The 21,163-nt window shown below is 44.2% G+C and overlaps 1 protein-coding gene across 1 annotated transcript in view; it reads right to left on the reverse strand.

Moving 5' to 3' along the window:
- Positions 1 to 20,497, reverse strand: part of LOC136777824 (uncharacterized) — a 181,900-nt gene extending 161,403 nt beyond the window's left edge. The window contains exon 1 of the mRNA XM_066734414.1: positions 20,354 to 20,497. Within this exon, the coding sequence (XP_066590511.1) occupies positions 20,354 to 20,497 (144 nt within the window). The remainder of the gene's footprint in view (positions 1 to 20,353) is intronic.
- Between the last annotated feature and the right edge of the window lie 666 nt (positions 20,498 to 21,163).

Below are 21,163 nucleotides of genomic sequence, written 5' to 3' on the forward strand. Positions count from 1 at the left end.
TGGGGTCATTGTGTACATATATAGGACTATGGTGAGTCACATGGGGTCATTGACTACATATATAGGACTAGGGTGGGTCACATGGGGTGATAGTGCACTAATATATGACTAGGGTGGGTCAGCTGGGGTCATTGAGTACTTATATAGAAATAGGGTGGGTCACATGGGGTCATTGAGTACTTATATAGGACTAGCGTGGGTCACATGGGGTCATTGAGCACTAATATAGGACTATGGTGGGTCACCTGGGACATTGAGTACTTATATAGTTCTAGGATGGGTCACATGGGGTCATTGAGTACTTATATAGGACTAGGTTGGGTCACATGGAGTTATTGAGTACTTATATAGGATTAGGGTGGGTCAAATTAGGTCATTGAGTACTTATATAGGACTAGGGTGGGTCACATGGGGTTATTGAGTACTTATATATGACTAGGGTTGGTCACATGGGGTCATTGAGTACTTATATAGGACTAGCGTGGGTCACATGGGGTCATTGTGTACATATATAGGACTAGGGTAGGTCACATGGGGTCATTGACTACATATATAGGACTAGGGTGGGTCACATGGAGTCATAGAGCACTAATATATGACTAGGGTGGGTCACCTGGGGTCATTGAGTACTTATATAGAACTAGGGTGGGTCACATGGGGTCATTCAGTACTCATATAGGACTAGAGTGGGTCACATGGGGTCATTGAGTACTTATATAGGACTAGGGTAGCTCACATGGGTCATTGAGTACTAATATAGGACTAGGGTGGGTCACATAGGGTCATTGAATACTTATATAGGACTAGGGTGGGTCACATGGAGTTATTGAGTACTTATATAGGACTAGGGTGGGTCACATTAGGTCATTGAGTACTTATATAGGACTAGGGTTGGTCACATAGGGTCATTGAGTACTTATATAGGACTAGGGTGGGTCACATGGGGTCATTGAGTACTTATATAGGACTAGTGTGGGTCACAAGGCGTCATTGTGTACATATATAGGACTAGGGTGGGTCACATGGGGTCATTGACTACATATATAGGACTAGGGTGGGTCACATGGGGTCATTGAGCACTAATATAGGACTATGGTGGGTCACCTGGGGTCACTGAGTACTTATATAGGACTAGGATGGGCCACATGGGTTCATTGAGTACTTATATAGGACTAGGGTGGCTGACCTGGGGTCATTGAGTACTTATGTAGGACTAGGATGGGTCACATGGGGTCATTGAGTACTTATATAGGATTAGGGTGGGTCACATGGGGTCATTGAATACTTATATAGCAGTAGGGTAGGTCACATGGGGTCATTGAGTACTTATATAGAACTAGGGTGGGTCACATGGGGTCATTGAGTACTTATATAGGACTAGCGTGGGTCACATGGGGTCATTGAGTACTTATATAGGACTAGGGTAGGTCACATGGGGTCATTGAGTACTTATATAGGACTAGGGTGGGTCACATGGGGTCATTGAGCACTAATATAGGACTATGGTGGGTCACCTGGGGTCATTGAGTACTTATATAGGACTAGTGTGGGTCACAAGGCGTCATTGTGTACTTATATAGGACTAGGGTGGTCACATGGATTTATTGAGTACTTATATAGGACTAGGGTGGGTCACATGTTGTCATTGAGTCCCTTTATAGGACTAGCGTGGGTCACATGGGGTCATTGTGTACATATATAGGACTAGGGTGAGTCACATGGGGTCATTGACTACATATATAGGACTAGGGTGGGTCACATGGGGTGATAGTGCACTAATATATGACTAGGGTAGGTCAGCTGGGGTCATTGAGTACTTATATAGAACTAGGGTGGGTCACATGGGGTCATTGAGTACTTATATAGGACTAGCGTGGGTCACATGGGGTCATTGAGCACTAATATAGGACTATGGTGGGTCACCTGGGGACATTGAGTACTTATATAGTTCTAGGATGGGTCACATGGGGTCATTGAGTACTTATATAGAACTAGGGTGGGTCACATGGGATCATTGAGTACTTATATAGGACTAGGTTGGGTCACATGGAGTTATTGAGTACTTATATAGGACTAGGGTGGGTCAAATTAGGTCATTGAGTACTTATATAGGACTAGGGTGGGTCACATGGGGTTATTGAGTACTTATATATGACTAGGGTTGGTCACATGGGGTCATTGAGTACTTATATAGGACTAGCGTGGGTCACATGGGGTCATTGTGTACTTATATAGGACTAGGGTGGGTCACATAGGGTCATTGAATACTTATATAGGACTAGGGTGGGTCACATGGAGTTATTGAGTACTTATATAGGACTAGGATGGGCCACATGGGTTCATTGAGTACTTATATAGGACTAGGGTGGGTCACATGGGGTCATTGACTACATATATAGGACTAGGGTGGGTCACATGGGGTCATTGACTACATATATAGGACTAGGGTGGGTCACATGGGGTCATAGAGCACTAATATATGACTAGGGTGGGTCACCTGGGGTCATTGAGTACTTATATAGAACTAGGGTGGGTCACATGGGGTATTCAGTACTCATATAGGACTAGCGTGGGTCACATGGGGTCATTGAGTACTTATATAGGACTAGGGTAGCTCACATGGGGTCATTGAGTACTTATATAGGACTAGGGTGGGTCACATAGGGTCATTGAATACTTATATAGGACTAGGGTGGGTCACATGGAGTTATTGAGTACTTATATAGGACTAGGGTGGGTCACATGGGGTCATTGAGTACTTATATAGGACTAGCGTGGGTCACATGGGGTCATTGTGTACATATGTAGGACTAGGGTGGGTCACATGGGGTCATTGACTACATATATAGGACTAGGGTGGGTCACATGGGGTCATTGAGCACTAATATAGGACTATGGTGGGTCACCTGGGGTCATTGAGTACTTATATAGGACTAGGATGGGCCACATGGGTTCATTGAGTACTTATATAGGACTAGGGTGGGTCACATGGGGTCATTGACTACATATATAGGACTAGGGTGGGTCACATGGGGTCATTGAGCACTAATATAGGACTATGGTGGGTCACCTGGGGTCATTGAGTACTTATATAGGACTAGTGTGGGTCACAAGGCGTCATTGTGTACTTATATAGGACTAGGGTGGTCACATGGTGTCATTGAGTACTTATATAAGACTAGCGTGGGTCGCATGTGGTCATTGAGTACTTATATAGGACTAGGGTGGGTCACATGGAGTTATTCAGTACTTATATAGGACTAGGGTGGGTCACATAGGGTCATTGAATACTTATATAGGACTAGGGTGGGTCACATGGAGTTATTGAGTACTTATATAGGACTAGGATGGGCCACATGGGTTCATTGAGTACTTATATAGGACTAGGGTGGGTCACATGGGGTCATTGACTACATATATAGGACTAGGGTGGGTCACATGGGGTCATTGACTACATATATAGGACTAGGGTGGGTCACATGGGGTCATAGAGCACTAATATATGACTAGGGTGGGTCACCTGGGGTCATTGAGTACTTATATAGAACTAGGGTGGGTCACATGGGGTATTCAGTACACATATAGGACTAGCGTGGGTCACATGGGGTCATTGAGTACTTATATAGGACTAGGGTAGCTCACATGGGGTCATTGAGTACTTATATAGGACTAGGGTGGGTCACATAGGGTCATTGAATACTTATATAGGACTAGGGTGGGTCACATGGAGTTATTGAGTACTTATATAGGACTAGGGTGGGTCACATGGGGTCATTGAGTACTTATATAGGACTAGCGTGGGTCACATGGGGTCATTGTGTACATATATAGGACTAGGGTGGGTCACATGGGGTCATTGACTACATATATAGGACTAGGGTGGGTCACATGGGGTCATTGAGCACTAATATAGGACTATGGTGGGTCACCTGGGGTCATTGAGTACTTATATAGGACTAGGATGGGCCACATGGGTTCATTGAGTACTTATATAGGACTAGGGTGGGTCACATGGGGTCATTGACTACATATATAGGACTAGGGTGGGTCACATGGGGTCATTGAGCACTAATATAGGACTATGGTGGGTCACCTGGGGTCATTGAGTACTTATATAGGACTAGTGTGGGTCACAAGGCGTCATTGTGTACTTATATAGGACTAGGGTGGTCACATGGTGTCATTGAGTACTTATATAAGACTAGCGTGGGTCGCATGTGGTCATTGAGTACTTATATAGGACTAGGGTGGGTCACATGGAGTTATTGAGTACTTATATAGGACTAGGGTGGGCCACATTAGGTCATTCAGTACTTATATAGGACTAGGGTGGGTCACATGGGGTTATTGAGTACTTATATAGGACTAGGGTGGGTCACATGGGGTCATTGAGTATTTATATAGGACTAGCGTGGGTCACATGGGGTCATTGTGTACATATATAGGACTAGGGTGGGTCACATGGGGTCATTGACTACATATATAGGACTAGGGTGGGTCACATGGGGTCATTGAGCACTAATATATGACTATGGTGGGTCACCTGGGGTCATTGAGTACTTATATAGGACTAGGATGGGCCACATGGGTTCATTGAGTACTTATATAGGACTAGGGTGGCTGACCTGGGGTCATTGAGTACTTATATAGGACTAGGATGGGTCACATGGGGTCATTGAGTACTTATATAGGATTAGGGTGGGTCACATGGGGTCATTGAATACTTATATAGGACTAGCGTGGGTCACATGGGGTCATTGAGTACTTATATAAGACTAGGGTGGGTCACATGGAGTCATTGAGTACTTATATAGGACTAGGGTGGGTCACATGAGGTCATTGAGTACTTATATAGGACTAGGGTGGGTCACATGGGGTAATTGAGTACTTATATAGGACTAGGGTGGGTCACATTAGGTCATTGAGTACTTATATAGGACTAGGGTGGTCACATGGATTTATTGAGTACTTATATAGGACTAGGGTGGGTCACATGTTGTCATTGAGTCACTTTATAGGACTAGCGTGGGTCACATGGGGTCATTGTGTACATATATAGGACTATGGTGAGCCACATGGGGTCATTGACTACATATATAGGACTAGGGTGGGTCACATGGGGTGATAGTGCACTAATATATGACTAGGGTGGGTCAGCTGGGGTCATTGAGTACTTATATAGAACTAGGGTGGGTCACATGGGGTCATTGAGTACTTATATAGGACTAGCGTGGGTCAAATGGGGTCATTGAGCACTAATATAGGACTATGGTGGGTCACCTGGGGACATTGAGTACTTATATATTTCTAGGATGGGTCACATGGGGTCATTGAGTACTTATATAGAACTAGGGTGGGTCACATGGGGTCATTGAATACTTATATAGGACTAGCGTGGGTCACATGGGATCATTGTGTACTTATATAGTACTAGGTTGGGTCACATGGAGTTATTGAGTACTTATATAGGACTAGGGTGGGTCAAATTAGGTCATTGAGTACTTATATAGGACTAGGGTGGGTCACATGGGGTTATTGAGTACTTATATATGACTAGGGTTGGTCACATGGGGTCATTGAGTACTTATATAGGACTAGCGTGGGTCACATGGGGTCATTGTGTACATATATAGGACTAGGGTGGGTGACATGGGGTCATTAACTACATATATAGGACTAGGGTGGGTCACATGGGGTCATAGAGCACTAATATATGACTAGGGTGGGTCACCTGGGGTCATTGAGTACTTATATAGAACTAGGGTGGGTCACATGGGGTCATTCAGTACTCATATAGGACTAGCGTGGGTCACATGGGGTCATTGAGTACTTATATAGGACTAGGGTAGCTAACATGGGTCATTGAGTACTTATATAGGACTAGGGTGGGTCACATAGGGTCATTGACTACATATATAGGACTAGGGTGGGTCACATGGGGTCATAGAGCACTAATATATGACTAGGGTGGGTCACCTGGGGTCATTGAGTACTTATATAGAACTAGGGTGGGTCACATGGGGTATTCAGTACTCATATAGGACTAGCGTGGGTCACATGGGGTCATTGAGTACTTATATAGGACTAGGGTAGCTCACATGGGGTCATTGAGTACTTATATAGGACTAGGGTGGGTCACATAGGGTCATTGAATACTTATATAGGACTAGGGTGGGTCACATGGAGTTATTGAGTACTTATATAGGACTAGGGTGGGTCACATGGGGTCATTGAGTACTTATATAGGACTAGCGTGGGTCACATGGGGTCATTGTGTACATATGTAGGACTAGGGTGGGTCACATGGGGTCATTGACTACATATATAGGACTAGGGTGGGTCACATGGGGTCATTGAGCACTAATATAGGACTATGGTGGGTCACCTGGGGTCATTGAGTACTTATATAGGACTAGGATGGGCCACATGGGTTCATTGAGTACTTATATAGGACTAGGGTGGGTCACATGGGGTCATTGACTACATATATAGGACTAGGGTGGGTCACATGGGGTCATTGAGCACTAATATAGGACTATGGTGGGTCACCTGGGGTCATTGAGTACTTATATAGGACTAGTGTGGGTCACAAGGCGTCATTGTGTACTTATATAGGACTAGGGTGGTCACATGGTGTCATTGAGTACTTATATAAGACTAGCGTGGGTCGCATGTGGTCATTGAGTACTTATATAGGACTAGGGTGGGTCACATGGAGTTATTCAGTACTTATATAGGACTAGGGTGGGTCACATAGGGTCATTGAATACTTATATAGGACTAGGGTGGGTCACATGGAGTTATTGAGTACTTATATAGGACTAGGATGGGCCACATGGGTTCATTGAGTACTTATATAGGACTAGGGTGGGTCACATGGGGTCATTGACTACATATATAGGACTAGGGTGGGTCACATGGGGTCATTGACTACATATATAGGACTAGGGTGGGTCACATGGGGTCATAGAGCACTAATATATGACTAGGGTGGGTCACCTGGGGTCATTGAGTACTTATATAGAACTAGGGTGGGTCACATGGGGTATTCAGTACACATATAGGACTAGCGTGGGTCACATGGGGTCATTGAGTACTTATATAGGACTAGGGTAGCTCACATGGGGTCATTGAGTACTTATATAGGACTAGGGTGGGTCACATAGGGTCATTGAATACTTATATAGGACTAGGGTGGGTCACATGGAGTTATTGAGTACTTATATAGGACTAGGGTGGGTCACATGGGGTCATTGAGTACTTATATAGGACTAGCGTGGGTCACATGGGGTCATTGTGTACATATATAGGACTAGGGTGGGTCACATGGGGTCATTGACTACATATATAGGACTAGGGTGGGTCACATGGGGTCATTGAGCACTAATATAGGACTATGGTGGGTCACCTGGGGTCATTGAGTACTTATATAGGACTAGGATGGGCCACATGGGTTCATTGAGTACTTATATAGGACTAGGGTGGGTCACATGGGGTCATTGACTACATATATAGGACTAGGGTGGGTCACATGGGGTCATTGAGCACTAATATAGGACTATGGTGGGTCACCTGGGGTCATTGAGTACTTATATAGGACTAGTGTGGGTCACAAGGCGTCATTGTGTACTTATATAGGACTAGGGTGGTCACATGGTGTCATTGAGTACTTATATAAGACTAGCGTGGGTCGCATGTGGTCATTGAGTACTTATATAGGACTAGGGTGGGTCACATGGAGTTATTGAGTACTTATATAGGACTAGGGTGGGCCACATTAGGTCATTCAGTACTTATATAGGACTAGGGTGGGTCACATGGGGTTATTGAGTACTTATATAGGACTAGGGTGGGTCACATGGGGTCATTGAGTATTTATATAGGACTAGCGTGGGTCACATGGGGTCATTGTGTACATATATAGGACTAGGGTGGGTCACATGGGGTCATTGACTACATATATAGGACTAGGGTGGGTCACATGGGGTCATTGAGCACTAATATATGACTATGGTGGGTCACCTGGGGTCATTGAGTACTTATATAGGACTAGGATGGGCCACATGGGTTCATTGAGTACTTATATAGGACTAGGGTGGCTGACCTGGGGTCATTGAGTACTTATATAGGACTAGGATGGGTCACATGGGGTCATTGAGTACTTATATAGGATTAGGGTGGGTCACATGGGGTCATTGAATACTTATATAGGACTAGCGTGGGTCACATGGGGTCATTGAGTACTTATATAAGACTAGGGTGGGTCACATGGAGTCATTGAGTACTTATATAGGACTAGGGTGGGTCACATGAGGTCATTGAGTACTTATATAGGACTAGGGTGGGTCACATGGGGTAATTGAGTACTTATATAGGACTAGGGTGGGTCACATTAGGTCATTGAGTACTTATATAGGACTAGGGTGGTCACATGGATTTATTGAGTACTTATATAGGACTAGGGTGGGTCACATGTTGTCATTGAGTCCCTTTATAGGACTAGCGTGGGTCACATGGGGTCATTGTGTACATATATAGGACTATGGTGAGCCACATGGGGTCATTGACTACATATATAGGACTAGGGTGGGTCACATGGGGTGATAGTGCACTAATATATGACTAGGGTGGGTCAGCTGGGGTCATTGAGTACTTATATAGAACTAGGGTGGGTCACATGGGGTCATTGAGTACTTATATAGGACTAGCGTGGGTCAAATGGGGTCATTGAGCACTAATATAGGACTATGGTGGGTCACCTGGGGACATTGAGTACTTATATATTTCTAGGATGGGTCACATGGGGTCATTGAGTACTTATATAGAACTAGGGTGGGTCACATGGGGTCATTGAATACTTATATAGGACTAGCGTGGGTCACATGGGATCATTGTGTACTTATATAGTACTAGGTTGGGTCACATGGAGTTATTGAGTACTTATATAGGACTAGGGTGGGTCAAATTAGGTCATTGAGTACTTATATAGGACTAGGGTGGGTCACATGGGGTTATTGAGTACTTATATATGACTAGGGTTGGTCACATGGGGTCATTGAGTACTTATATAGGACTAGCGTGGGTCACATGGGGTCATTGTGTACATATATAGGACTAGGGTGGGTGACATGGGGTCATTAACTACATATATAGGACTAGGGTGGGTCACATGGGGTCATAGAGCACTAATATATGACTAGGGTGGGTCACCTGGGGTCATTGAGTACTTATATAGAACTAGGGTGGGTCACATGGGGTCATTCAGTACTCATATAGGACTAGCGTGGGTCACATGGGGTCATTGAGTACTTATATAGGACTAGGGTAGCTAACATGGGTCATTGAGTACTTATATAGGACTAGGGTGGGTCACATAGGGTCATTGAATACTTATATAGGACTAGGGTGGGTCACATGGAGTTATTGAGTACTTATATAGGACTAGGGTGGGTCACATTAGGTCATTGAGTACTTATATAGGACTAGGGTTGGTCACATAGGGTCATTGAGTACTTATATAGGACTAGGGTGGGTCACATGGGGTCATTGAGTACTTATATAGGACTAGTGTGGGTCACAAGGCGTCATTGTGTACATATATAGGACAAGGGTGGGTCACATGGGGTCATTGACTACATATATAGGACTAGGATGGGTCACATGGGGTCATTGAGCACTAATATAGGACTATGGTGGGTCACCTGGGGTCATTGAGTACTTATATAGGACTAGGATGGGCCACATGGGTTCATTGAGTACTTATATAGGACTAGGGTGGCTGACCTGGGGTCATTGAGTACTTATGTAGGACTAGGATGGGTCACATGGGGTCATTGAGTACTTATATAGGATTAGGGTGGGTCACATGGGGTCATTGAATACTTATATAGCAGTAGGGTAGGTCACATGGGGTCATTGAGTACTTATATAGAACTAGGGTGGGTCACATGGGGTCATTGAGTACTCATATAGGACTAGCGTGGGTCACATGGGGTCATTGAGTACTTATATAGGACTAGCGTGGGTCACATGGGGTCATTGTGTACATATATAGGACTAGGGTGGGTCACATGGGGTTATTGACTACATATATAGGACTAGGGTGGGTCACATGGGGTCATTGAGCACTAATATATGACTATGGTGGGTCACCTGGGGTCATTGAGTACTTATATAGGACTAGGATGGGCCACATGGGTTCATTGAGTACTTATATAGGACTAGGGTGGCTGACCTGGGGTCATTGAGTACTTATATAGGACTAGGATGGGTCACATGGGGTCATTGAGTACTTATATAGGATTAGGGTGGGTCACATGGGGTCATTGAATACTTATATAGCAGTAGGGTAGGTCACATGGGGTCATTGAGTACTTATATAGGACTAGGGTGTGTCACATGGGGTCATTGAATACTTATATAGGACTAGCGTGGGTCACATGGGGTCATTGAGTACTTATATAAGACTAGGGTGGGTCACATGGAGTCATTGAGTACTTATATAGGACTAGGGTGGGTCACATAGGGTAATTGAGTACTTATATAGGACTAGGGTGGGTCACATTAGGTCATTGAGTACTTATATAGGACTAGGGTGGTCACATGGATTTATTGAGTACTTATATAGGACTAGGGTGGGTCACATAGGGTCATTGAGTCCCTTTATAGGACTAGCGTGGGTCACATGGGGTCATTGTGTACATATATAGGACTATGGTGAGTCACATGGGGTCATTGACTACATATATAGGACTAGGGTGGGTCACATGGGGTGATAGTGCACTAATATATGACTAGGGTGGGTCAGCTGGGGTCATTGAGTACTTATATAGAACTAGGGTGGGTCACATGGGGTCATTGAGTACTTATATAGGACTAGCGTGGGTCACATGGGGTCATTGAGCACTAATATAGGACTATGGTGGGTCACCTGGGGACATTGAGTACTTATATAGTTCTAGGATGGGTCACATGGGGTCATTGAGTACTTATATAGAACTAGGGTGGGTCACATGGGGTCATTGGATACTTATATAGGACTAGCGTGGGTCACATGGGATCATTGAGTACTTATATAGGACTAGGTTGGGTCACATGGAGTTATTGAGTACTTATATAGGACTAGGGTGGGTCACATAGGGTCATTGAGTACTTATATAGGACTAGGGTGGGTCACATGGAGTTATTGAGTACTTATATAGGACTAGGATGGGTCACAATAGGTCATTGAGTACTTATATAGGACTAGGGTTGGTCACATAGGGTCATTGAGTACTTATATAGGACTAGGGTGGGTCACATGGGGTCATTGAGCACTAATATAGGACTAGGGTGGGTCACCTGGGGTCATTGAGTACTTATATAGGACTAGGATGAGTCACATGGGGTCATTGAGTACTTATATAGGACTAGGGTGTGTCACATGGGGTGATTGAGTAATTATATAGTACTGGGGTGGGTCACATGGGGTCATTGTGTACATATATAGGATTAGGGTGGGTCACATGGGGTCATTGAGTACATATATAGGACTAGGGTGGGACAGATGGGGTCATTGAGCACTAATATAGGACTAGGGTGGGTCATCTGGGGTCATTGAGTACTTATATAAGACTAGGATGAGTTACATGGGGTCATTGAGTACTTATATAGGACTAGGGTGGGTCACATTAGGTCATTGAGTACTTATATAGGACTAGGGTGGTCACATGGATTTATTGAGTACTTATATAGGACTAGGGTGGGTCACATGTTGTCATTGAGTCCCTTTATAGGACTAGCGTGGGTCACATGGGGTCATTGTGTACATATATAGGACTAGGGTGAGTCACATGGGGTCATTGACTACATATATAGGACTAGGGTGGGTCACATGGGGTGATAGTGCACTAATATATGACTAGGGTGGGTCAGCTGGGGTCATTGAGTACTTATATAGAACTAGGGTGGGTCACATGGGGTCATTGAGTACTTATATAGGACTAGCGTGGGTCACATGGGGTCATTGAGCACTAATATAGGACTATGGTGGGTCACCTGGGGACATTGGGTACTTATATAATTCTAGGATGGGTCACATGGGGTCATTGAGTACTTATATAGAACTAGGGTGGGTCACATGGGGTCATTGAATACTTATATAGGACTAGCGTGGGTCACATGGGATCATTGAGTACTTATATAGGACTAGGTTGGGTCACATGGAGTTATTGAGTACTTATATAGGACTAGGGTGGGTCAAATTAGGTCATTGAGTACTTATATAGGACTAGGGTGGGTCACATGGGGTGATAGTGCACTAATATATGACTAGGGTGGGTCAGCTGGGGTCATTGAGTACTTATATAGAACTAGGGTGGGTCACATGGGGTCATTGAGTACTTATATAGGACTAGCGTGGGTCAAATGGGGTCATTGAGCACTAATATAGGACTATGGTGGGTCACCTGGGGACATTGAGTACTTATATATTTCTAGGATGGGTCACATGGGGTCATTGAGTACTTATATAGAACTAGGGTGGGTCACATGGGGTCATTGAATACTTATATAGGACTAGCGTGGGTCACATGGGATCATTGTGTACTTATATAGTACTAGGTTGGGTCACATGGAGTTATTGAGTACTTATATAGGACTAGGGTGGGTCAAATTAGGTCATTGAGTACTTATATAGGACTAGGGTGGGTCACATGGGGTTATTGAGTACTTATATATGACTAGGGTTGGTCACATGGGGTCATTGAGTACTTATATAGGACTAGCGTGGGTCACATGGGGTCATTGTGTACATATATAGGACTAGGGTGGGTGACATGGGGTCATTAACTACATATATAGGACTAGGGTGGGTCACATGGGGTCATAGAGCACTAATATATGACTAGGGTGGGTCACCTGGGGTCATTGAGTACTTATATAGAACTAGGGTGGGTCACATGGGGTCATTCAGTACTCATATAGGACTAGCGTGGGTCACATGGGGTCATTGAGTACTTATATAGGACTAGGGTAGCTAACATGGGTCATTGAGTACTTATATAGGACTAGGGTGGGTCACATAGGGTCATTGAATACTTATATAGGACTAGGGTGGGTCACATGGAGTTATTGAGTACTTATATAGGACTAGGGTGGGTCACATTAGGTCATTGAGTACTTATATAGGACTAGGGTTGGTCACATAGGGTCATTGAGTACTTATATAGGACTAGGGTGGGTCACATGGGGTCATTGAGTACTTATATAGGACTAGTGTGGGTCACAAGGCGTCATTGTGTACATATATAGGACAAGGGTGGGTCACATGGGGTCATTGACTACATATATAGGACTAGGGTGGGTCACATGGGGTCATTGAGCACTAATATAGGACTATGGTGGGTCACCTGGGGTCATTGAGTACTTATATAGGACTAGGATGGGCCACATGGGTTCATTGAGTACTTATATAGGACTAGGGTGGCTGACCTGGGGTCATTGAGTACTTATGTAGGACTAGGATGGGTCACATGGGGTCATTGAGTACTTATATAGGATTAGGGTGGGTCACATGGGGTCATTGAATACTTATATAGCAGTAGGGTAGGTCACATGGGGTCATTGAGTACTTATATAGAACTAGGGTGGGTCACATGGGGTCATTGAGTACTCATATAGGACTAGCGTGGGTCACATGGGGTCATTGAGTACTTATATAGGACTAGCGTGGGTCACATGGGGTCATTGTGTACATATATAGGACTAGGGTGGGTCACATGGGGTTATTGACTACATATATAGGACTAGGGTGGGTCACATGGGGTCATTGAGCACTAATATATGACTATGGTGGGTCACCTGGGGTCATTGAGTACTTATATAGGACTAGGATGGGCCACATGGGTTCATTGAGTACTTATATAGGACTAGGGTGGCTGACCTGGGGTCATTGAGTACTTATATAGGACTAGGGTGTGTCACATGGGGTGATTGAGTAATTATATAGTACTGGGGTGGGTCACATGGGGTCATTGTGTACATATATAGGATTAGGGTGGGTCACATGGGGTCATTGAGTACATATATAGGACTAGGGTGGGACAGATGGGGTCATTGAGCACTAATATAGGACTAGGGTGGGTCATCTGGGGTCATTGAGTACTTATATAAGACTAGGATGAGTTACATGGGGTCATTGAGTACTTATATAGGACTAGGGTGGGTCACATTAGGTCATTGAGTACTTATATAGGACTAGGGTGGTCACATGGATTTATTGAGTACTTATATAGGACTAGGGTGGGTCACATGTTGTCATTGAGTCCCTTTATAGGACTAGCGTGGGTCACATGGGGTCATTGTGTACATATATAGGACTAGGGTGAGTCACATGGGGTCATTGACTACATATATAGGACTAGGGTGGGTCACATGGGGTGATAGTGCACTAATATATGACTAGGGTGGGTCAGCTGGGGTCATTGAGTACTTATATAGAACTAGGGTGGGTCACATGGGGTCATTGAGTACTTATATAGGACTAGCGTGGGTCACATGGGGTCATTGAGCACTAATATAGGACTATGGTGGGTCACCTGGGGACATTGAGTACTTATATAATTCTAGGATGGGTCACATGGGGTCATTGAGTACTTATATAGAACTAGGGTGGGTCACATGGGGTCATTGAATACTTATATAGGACTAGCGTGGGTCACATGGGATCATTGAGTACTTATATAGGACTAGGTTGGGTCACATGGAGTTATTGAGTACTTATATAGGACTAGGGTGGGTCAAATTAGGTCATTGAGTACTTATATAGGACTAGGGTGGGTCACATGGGGTGATAGTGCACTAATATATGACTAGGGTGGGTCAGCTGGGGTCATTGAGTACTTATATAGAACTAGGGTGGGTCACATGGGGTCATTGAGTACTTATATAGGACTAGCGTGGGTCAAATGGGGTCATTGAGCACTAATATAGGACTATGGTGGGTCACCTGGGGACATTGAGTACTTATATATTTCTAGGATGGGTCACATGGGGTCATTGAGTACTTATATAGAACTAGGGTGGGTCACATGGGGTCATTGAATACTTATATAGGACTAGCGTGGGTCACATGGGATCATTGTGTACTTATATAGTACTAGGTTGGGTCACATGGAGTTATTGAGTACTTATATAGGACTAGGGTGGGTCAAATTAGGTCATTGAGTACTTATATAGGACTAGGGTGGGTCACATGGGGTTATTGAGTACTTATATATGACTAGGGTTGGTCACATGGGGTCATTGAGTACTTATATAGGACTAGCGTGGGTCACATGGGGTCATTGTGTACATATATAGGACTAGGGTGGGTGACATGGGGTCATTAACTACATATATAGGACTAGGGTGGGTCACATGGGGTCATAGAGCACTAATATATGACTAGGGTGGGTCACCTGGGGTCATTGAGTACTTATATAGAACTAGGGTGGGTCACATGGGGTCATTCAGTACTCATATAGGACTAGCGTGGGTCACATGGGGTCATTGAGTACTTATATAGGACTAGGGTAGCTAACATGGGTCATTGAGTACTTATATAGGACTAGGGTGGGTCACATGGGGTCATTGAGTACTTATATAGGACTAGTGTGGGTCACAAGGCGTCATTGTGTACATATATAGGACAAGGGTGGGTCACATGGGGTCATTGACTACATATATAGGACTAGGGTGGGTCACATGGGGTCATTGAGCACTAATATAGGACTATGGTGGGTCACCTGGGGTCATTGAGTACTTATATAGGACTAGGATGGGCCACATGGGTTCATTGAGTACTTATATAGGACTAGGGTGGCTGACCTGGGGTCATTGAGTACTTATGTAGGACTAGGATGGGTCACATGGGGTCATTGAGTACTTATATAGGATTAGGGTGGGTCACATGGGGTCATTGAATACTTATATAGCAGTAGGGTAGGTCACATGGGGTCATTGAGTACTTATATAGAACTAGGGTGGGTCACATGGGGTCATTGAGTACTCATATAGGACTAGCGTGGGTCACATGGGGTCATTGAGTACTTATATAGGACTAGCGTGGGTCACATGGGGTCATTGTGTACATATATAGGACTAGGGTGGGTCACATGGGGTTATTGACTACATATATAGGACTAGGGTGGGTCACATGGGGTCATTGAGCACTAATATATGACTATGGTGGGTCACCTGGGGTCATTGAGTACTTATATAGGACTAGGATGGGCCACATGGGTTCATTGAGTACTTATATAGGACTAGGGTGGCTGACCTGGGGTCATTGAGTACTTATATAGGACTAGGATGGGTCACATGGGGTCATTGAGTACTTATATAGGATTAGGGTGGGTCACATGGGGTCATTGAATACTTATATAGCAGTAGGGTAGGTCACATGGGGTCATTGAGTACTTATATAGGACTAGGGTGTGTCACATGGGGTCATTGAATACTTATATAGGACTAGCGTGGGTCACATGGGGTCATTGAGTACTTATATAAGACTAGGGTGGGTCACATGGAGTCATTGAGTACTTATATAGGACTAGGGTGGGTCACATAGGGTAATTGAGTACTTATATAGGACTAGGGTGGGTCACATTAGGTCATTGAGTACTTATATAGGACTAGGGTGGTCACATGGATTTATTGAGTACTTATATAGGACTAGGGTGGGTCACATAGGGTCATTGAGTCCCTTTATAGGACTAGCGTGGGTCACATGGGGTCATTGTGTACATATATAGGACTATGGTGAGTCACATGGGGTCATTGACTACATATATAGGACTAGGGTGGGTCACATGGGGTGATAGTGCACTAATATATGACTAGGGTGGGTCAGCTGGGGTCATTGAGTACTTATATAGAACTAGGGTGGGTCACATGGGGTCATTGAGTACTTATATAGGACTAGCGTGGGTCACATGGGGTCATTGAGCACTAATATAGGACTATGGTGGGTCACCTGGGGACATTGAGTACTTATATAGTTCTAGGATGGGTCACATGGGGTCATTGAGTACTTATATAGAACTAGGGTGGGTCACATGGGGTCATTGGATACTTATATAGGACTAGCGTGGGTCACATGGGATCATTGAGTACTTATATAGGACTAGGTTGGGTCACATGGAGTTATTGAGTACTTATATAGGACTAGGGTGGGTCACATAGGGTCATTGAGTACTTATATAGGACTAGGGTGGGTCACATGGAGTTATTGAGTACTTATATAGGACTAGGATGGGTCACAATAGGTCATTGAGTACTTATATAGGACTAGGGTTGGTCACATAGGGTCATTGAGTACTTATATAGGACTAGGGTGGGTCACATGGGGTCATTGAGCACTAATATAGGACTAGGGTGGGTCACCTGGGGTCATTGAGTACTTATATAGGACTAGGATGAGTCACATGGGGTCATTGAGTACTTATATAGGACTAGGGTGTGTCACATGGGGTGATTGAGTAATTATATAGTACTGGGGTGGGTCACATGGGGTCATTGTGTACATATATAGGATTAGGGTGGGTCACATGGGGTCATTGAGTACATATATAGGACTAGGGTGGGACAGATGGGGTCATTGAGCACTAATATAGGACTAGGGTGGGTCATCTGGGGTCATTGAGTACTTATATAAGACTAGGATGAGTTACATGGGGTCATTGAGTACTTATATAGGACTAGGGTGGGTCACATTAGGTCATTGAGTACTTATATAGGACTAGGGTGGTCACATGGATTTATTGAGTACTTATATAGGACTAGGGTGGGTCACATGTTGTCATTGAGTCCCTTTATAGGACTAGCGTGGGTCACATGGGGTCATTGTGTACATATATAGGACTAGGGTGAGTCACATGGGGTCATTGACTACATATATAGGACTAGGGTGGGTCACATGGGGTGATAGTGCACTAATATATGACTAGGGTGGGTCAGCTGGGGTCATTGAGTACTTATATAGAACTAGGGTGGGTCACATGGGGTCATTGAGTACTTATATAGGACTAGCGTGGGTCACATGGGGTCATTGAGCACTAATATAGGACTATGGTGGGTCACCTGGGGACATTGAGTACTTATATAATTCTAGGATGGGTCACATGGGGTCATTGAGTACTTATATAGAACTAGGGTGGGTCACATGGGGTCATTGAATACTTATATAGGACTAGCGTGGGTCACATGGGATCATTGAGTACTTATATAGGACTAGGTTGGGTCACATGGAGTTATTGAGTACTTATATAGGACTAGGGTGGGTCAAATTAGGTCATTGAGTACTTATATAGGACTAGGGTGGGTCACATGGGGTTATTGAGTACTTATATATGACTAGGGTTGGTCACATGGGGTCATTGAGTACTTATATAGGACTAGCGTGGGTCACATGGGGTCATTGTGTACATATATAGGACTAGGGTGGGTCACATGGGGTCATTGACTACATATATAGGACTAGGGTGGGTCACATGGGGTCATAGAGCACTAATATATGACTAGGGTGGGTCACCTGGGGTCATTGAGTACTTATATAGAACTAGGGTGGGTCACATGGGGTCATTGAGTACTTATATAGGACTAGCGTGGGTCACATAGGGTCATTGAGTACTTATATAGGACTAGGGTGGGTCACATGGGGTCATTGAGTACTTATATAGGACTAGTGTGGGTCAAAAGGCGTCATTGTGTACTTATATAGGACTAGGGTGGTCACATGGTGTCATTGAGTACTTATATAAGTCTAGCGTGGGTCGCATGTGGTCATTGAGTACTTATATAGGACCAGGGTGGGTCACATGGAGTTATTGAGTACTTATATAGGACTAGGGTGGGCCACATTAGGTCATTGAGTACTTATATAGGACTAGGGTGGGTCACATGGGGTTATTGAGTACTTATATAGGACTAGGGTGGGTCACATGGGGTCATTGAGTACTTATATAGGACTAGCGTGGGTCACATGGGGTCATTGTGTACATATATAGGACTAGGGTGGGTCACATGGGGTCATTGACTACATATATAGGACTAGGGTGGGTCACATGGGGTCATTGAGCACTAATATAGGACTATGGTGGGTCACCTGGGGTCATTGAGTACTTATATAGGACTAGGATGGGCCACATGGGGTCATTGAGCACTAATATAGGACTATGGTGGGTCACCTGGGGTCATTGAGTACTTATATAGGACTAGTGTGGGTCACAAGGCGTCATTGTGTACTTATATAGGACTAGGGTGGTTCACATGGTGTCATTGAGTACTTATATAAGACTAGCGTGGGTCGCATGTGGTCATTGAGTACTTATATAGGACTAGGGTGGGTCACATGGAGTTATTGAGTACTTATATAGGACTAGGGTGGGCCACATTAGGTCATTCAGTACTTATATAGGACTAGGGTGGGTCACATGGGGTTATTGAGTACTTATATAGGACTAGGGTGGGTCACATGGGGTCATTGAGTACTTATATAGGACTAGCGTGGGTCACATGGGGTCATTGTGTACATATATAGGACTAGGGTGGGTCACATGGGGTCATTGACTACATATATAGGACTAGGGTGGGTCACATGGGGTCATTGAGCACTAATATATGACTATGGTGGGTCACCTGGGGTCATTGAGTACTTATATAGGACTAGGATGGGCCACATGGGTTCATTGAGTACTTATATAGGACTAGGGTGGCTGACCTGGGGTCATTGAGTACTTATATAGGACTAGGATGGGTCACATGGGGTCATTGAGTACTTATATAGGATTAGGGTGGGTCACATGGGGTCATTGAATACTTATATAGCAGTAGGGTAGGTCACATGGGGTCATTGAGTACTTATATAGGACTAGGGTGTGTCACATGGGGTCATTGAATACTTATATAGGACTAGCGTGGGTCACATGGGGTCATTGAGTACTTATATAAGACTAGGGTGGGTCACATGGAGTCATTGAGTACTTATATAGGACTAGGGTGGGTCACATGAGGTCATTGAGTACTTATATAGGACTAGGGTGGGTCACATGGGGTAATTGAGTACTTATATAGGACAAGGGTGGGTCACATGGGTACATTGAGTACTTATATAGGACTAGGGTGGGTCACATGTGGTCATTGAGTACTTATATAGGACAAGGGTGGGTCACATGCGGTCATTGAGTACTTATACAGGACTAGGGTGGGTCACATGGGGTCATTGAGTACTTATATAGGACTAGGGTGGCTGACTTGGGGTCATTGAGTACTTATATAGGACTAGGGTGTTTGAACTGGGGTCATTGAGTACTTATATAGGACTAGGGTGGCTCACCTGGGGAACGTTCATTATTACTTGGGTTGGGAATACTAGCATCTTAAGGATACATCCTGAGTGCAGCTTAAAATTTACGAGCGCATCAATGGCTTTTTGACAATCTGACTTCACGCTGTGACTCTGTTTAGCATGTGGAGTCATTTGTCTGGTCTGCTTGTGAGAAAAGTCTCGAGAAGAAAATAGCTAGAGTTTGAATGATTTGTCTGATCTGCTTGAGGGAGGAAAAGTCACGAAAAAATAGGTAGAGGCTGGTTGAGAGGGTAAAATATGGTCAGAAAGTATCGAGCGCATCAATGGCTTCTTGACAATCTTACTTCACACCGTGACTCTGTTTAGCACGTGAGCCCATTTGTCTGGCCTGTTTGTGAGAAAAGTCTCGATAAAAATAACTAGAGGCTGGTTGAGAGGGTAAAATATGGTCAGAAGGTATCGGGTCAGTTTTAGAGAGCCCTGGGAAAGCTCATAGGAGGAACATTGGGTGGTCCCTAGAATTTCACTCCCCATTGTTTCGCAAAAGGATAAATAATGTTTGTTAACTATGTGGCATGTAGAGCATGCTTGCAGGAAGATGTAATGAATAATCTATTCACTTATAATATGCTTACAGTAATTTTTATTCAATATATATATATATATATTTCTTTGTTACAGATTAGTAAACTAATAAAAATGGACATCTACATAAAAACTGGATTTTGAAAAATTGAGCATAAAATCCTATTTCAGCCTCAAACAGAGAAAAAGGGTCGACTTTTAGCAGAAGCTGAGCATGTTCGGGAAGTTGTTGAGTACAGGAAAAATGGGCTA

Source organism: Prorops nasuta, unplaced genomic scaffold, assembly GCF_024137725.1.
Source record: "Prorops nasuta isolate Cenicafe-Biocafe unplaced genomic scaffold, Cenicafe_Pnas_1.2 PNAS00012, whole genome shotgun sequence".
Lineage (NCBI taxonomy): Eukaryota > Metazoa > Arthropoda > Insecta > Hymenoptera > Bethylidae > Prorops > Prorops nasuta.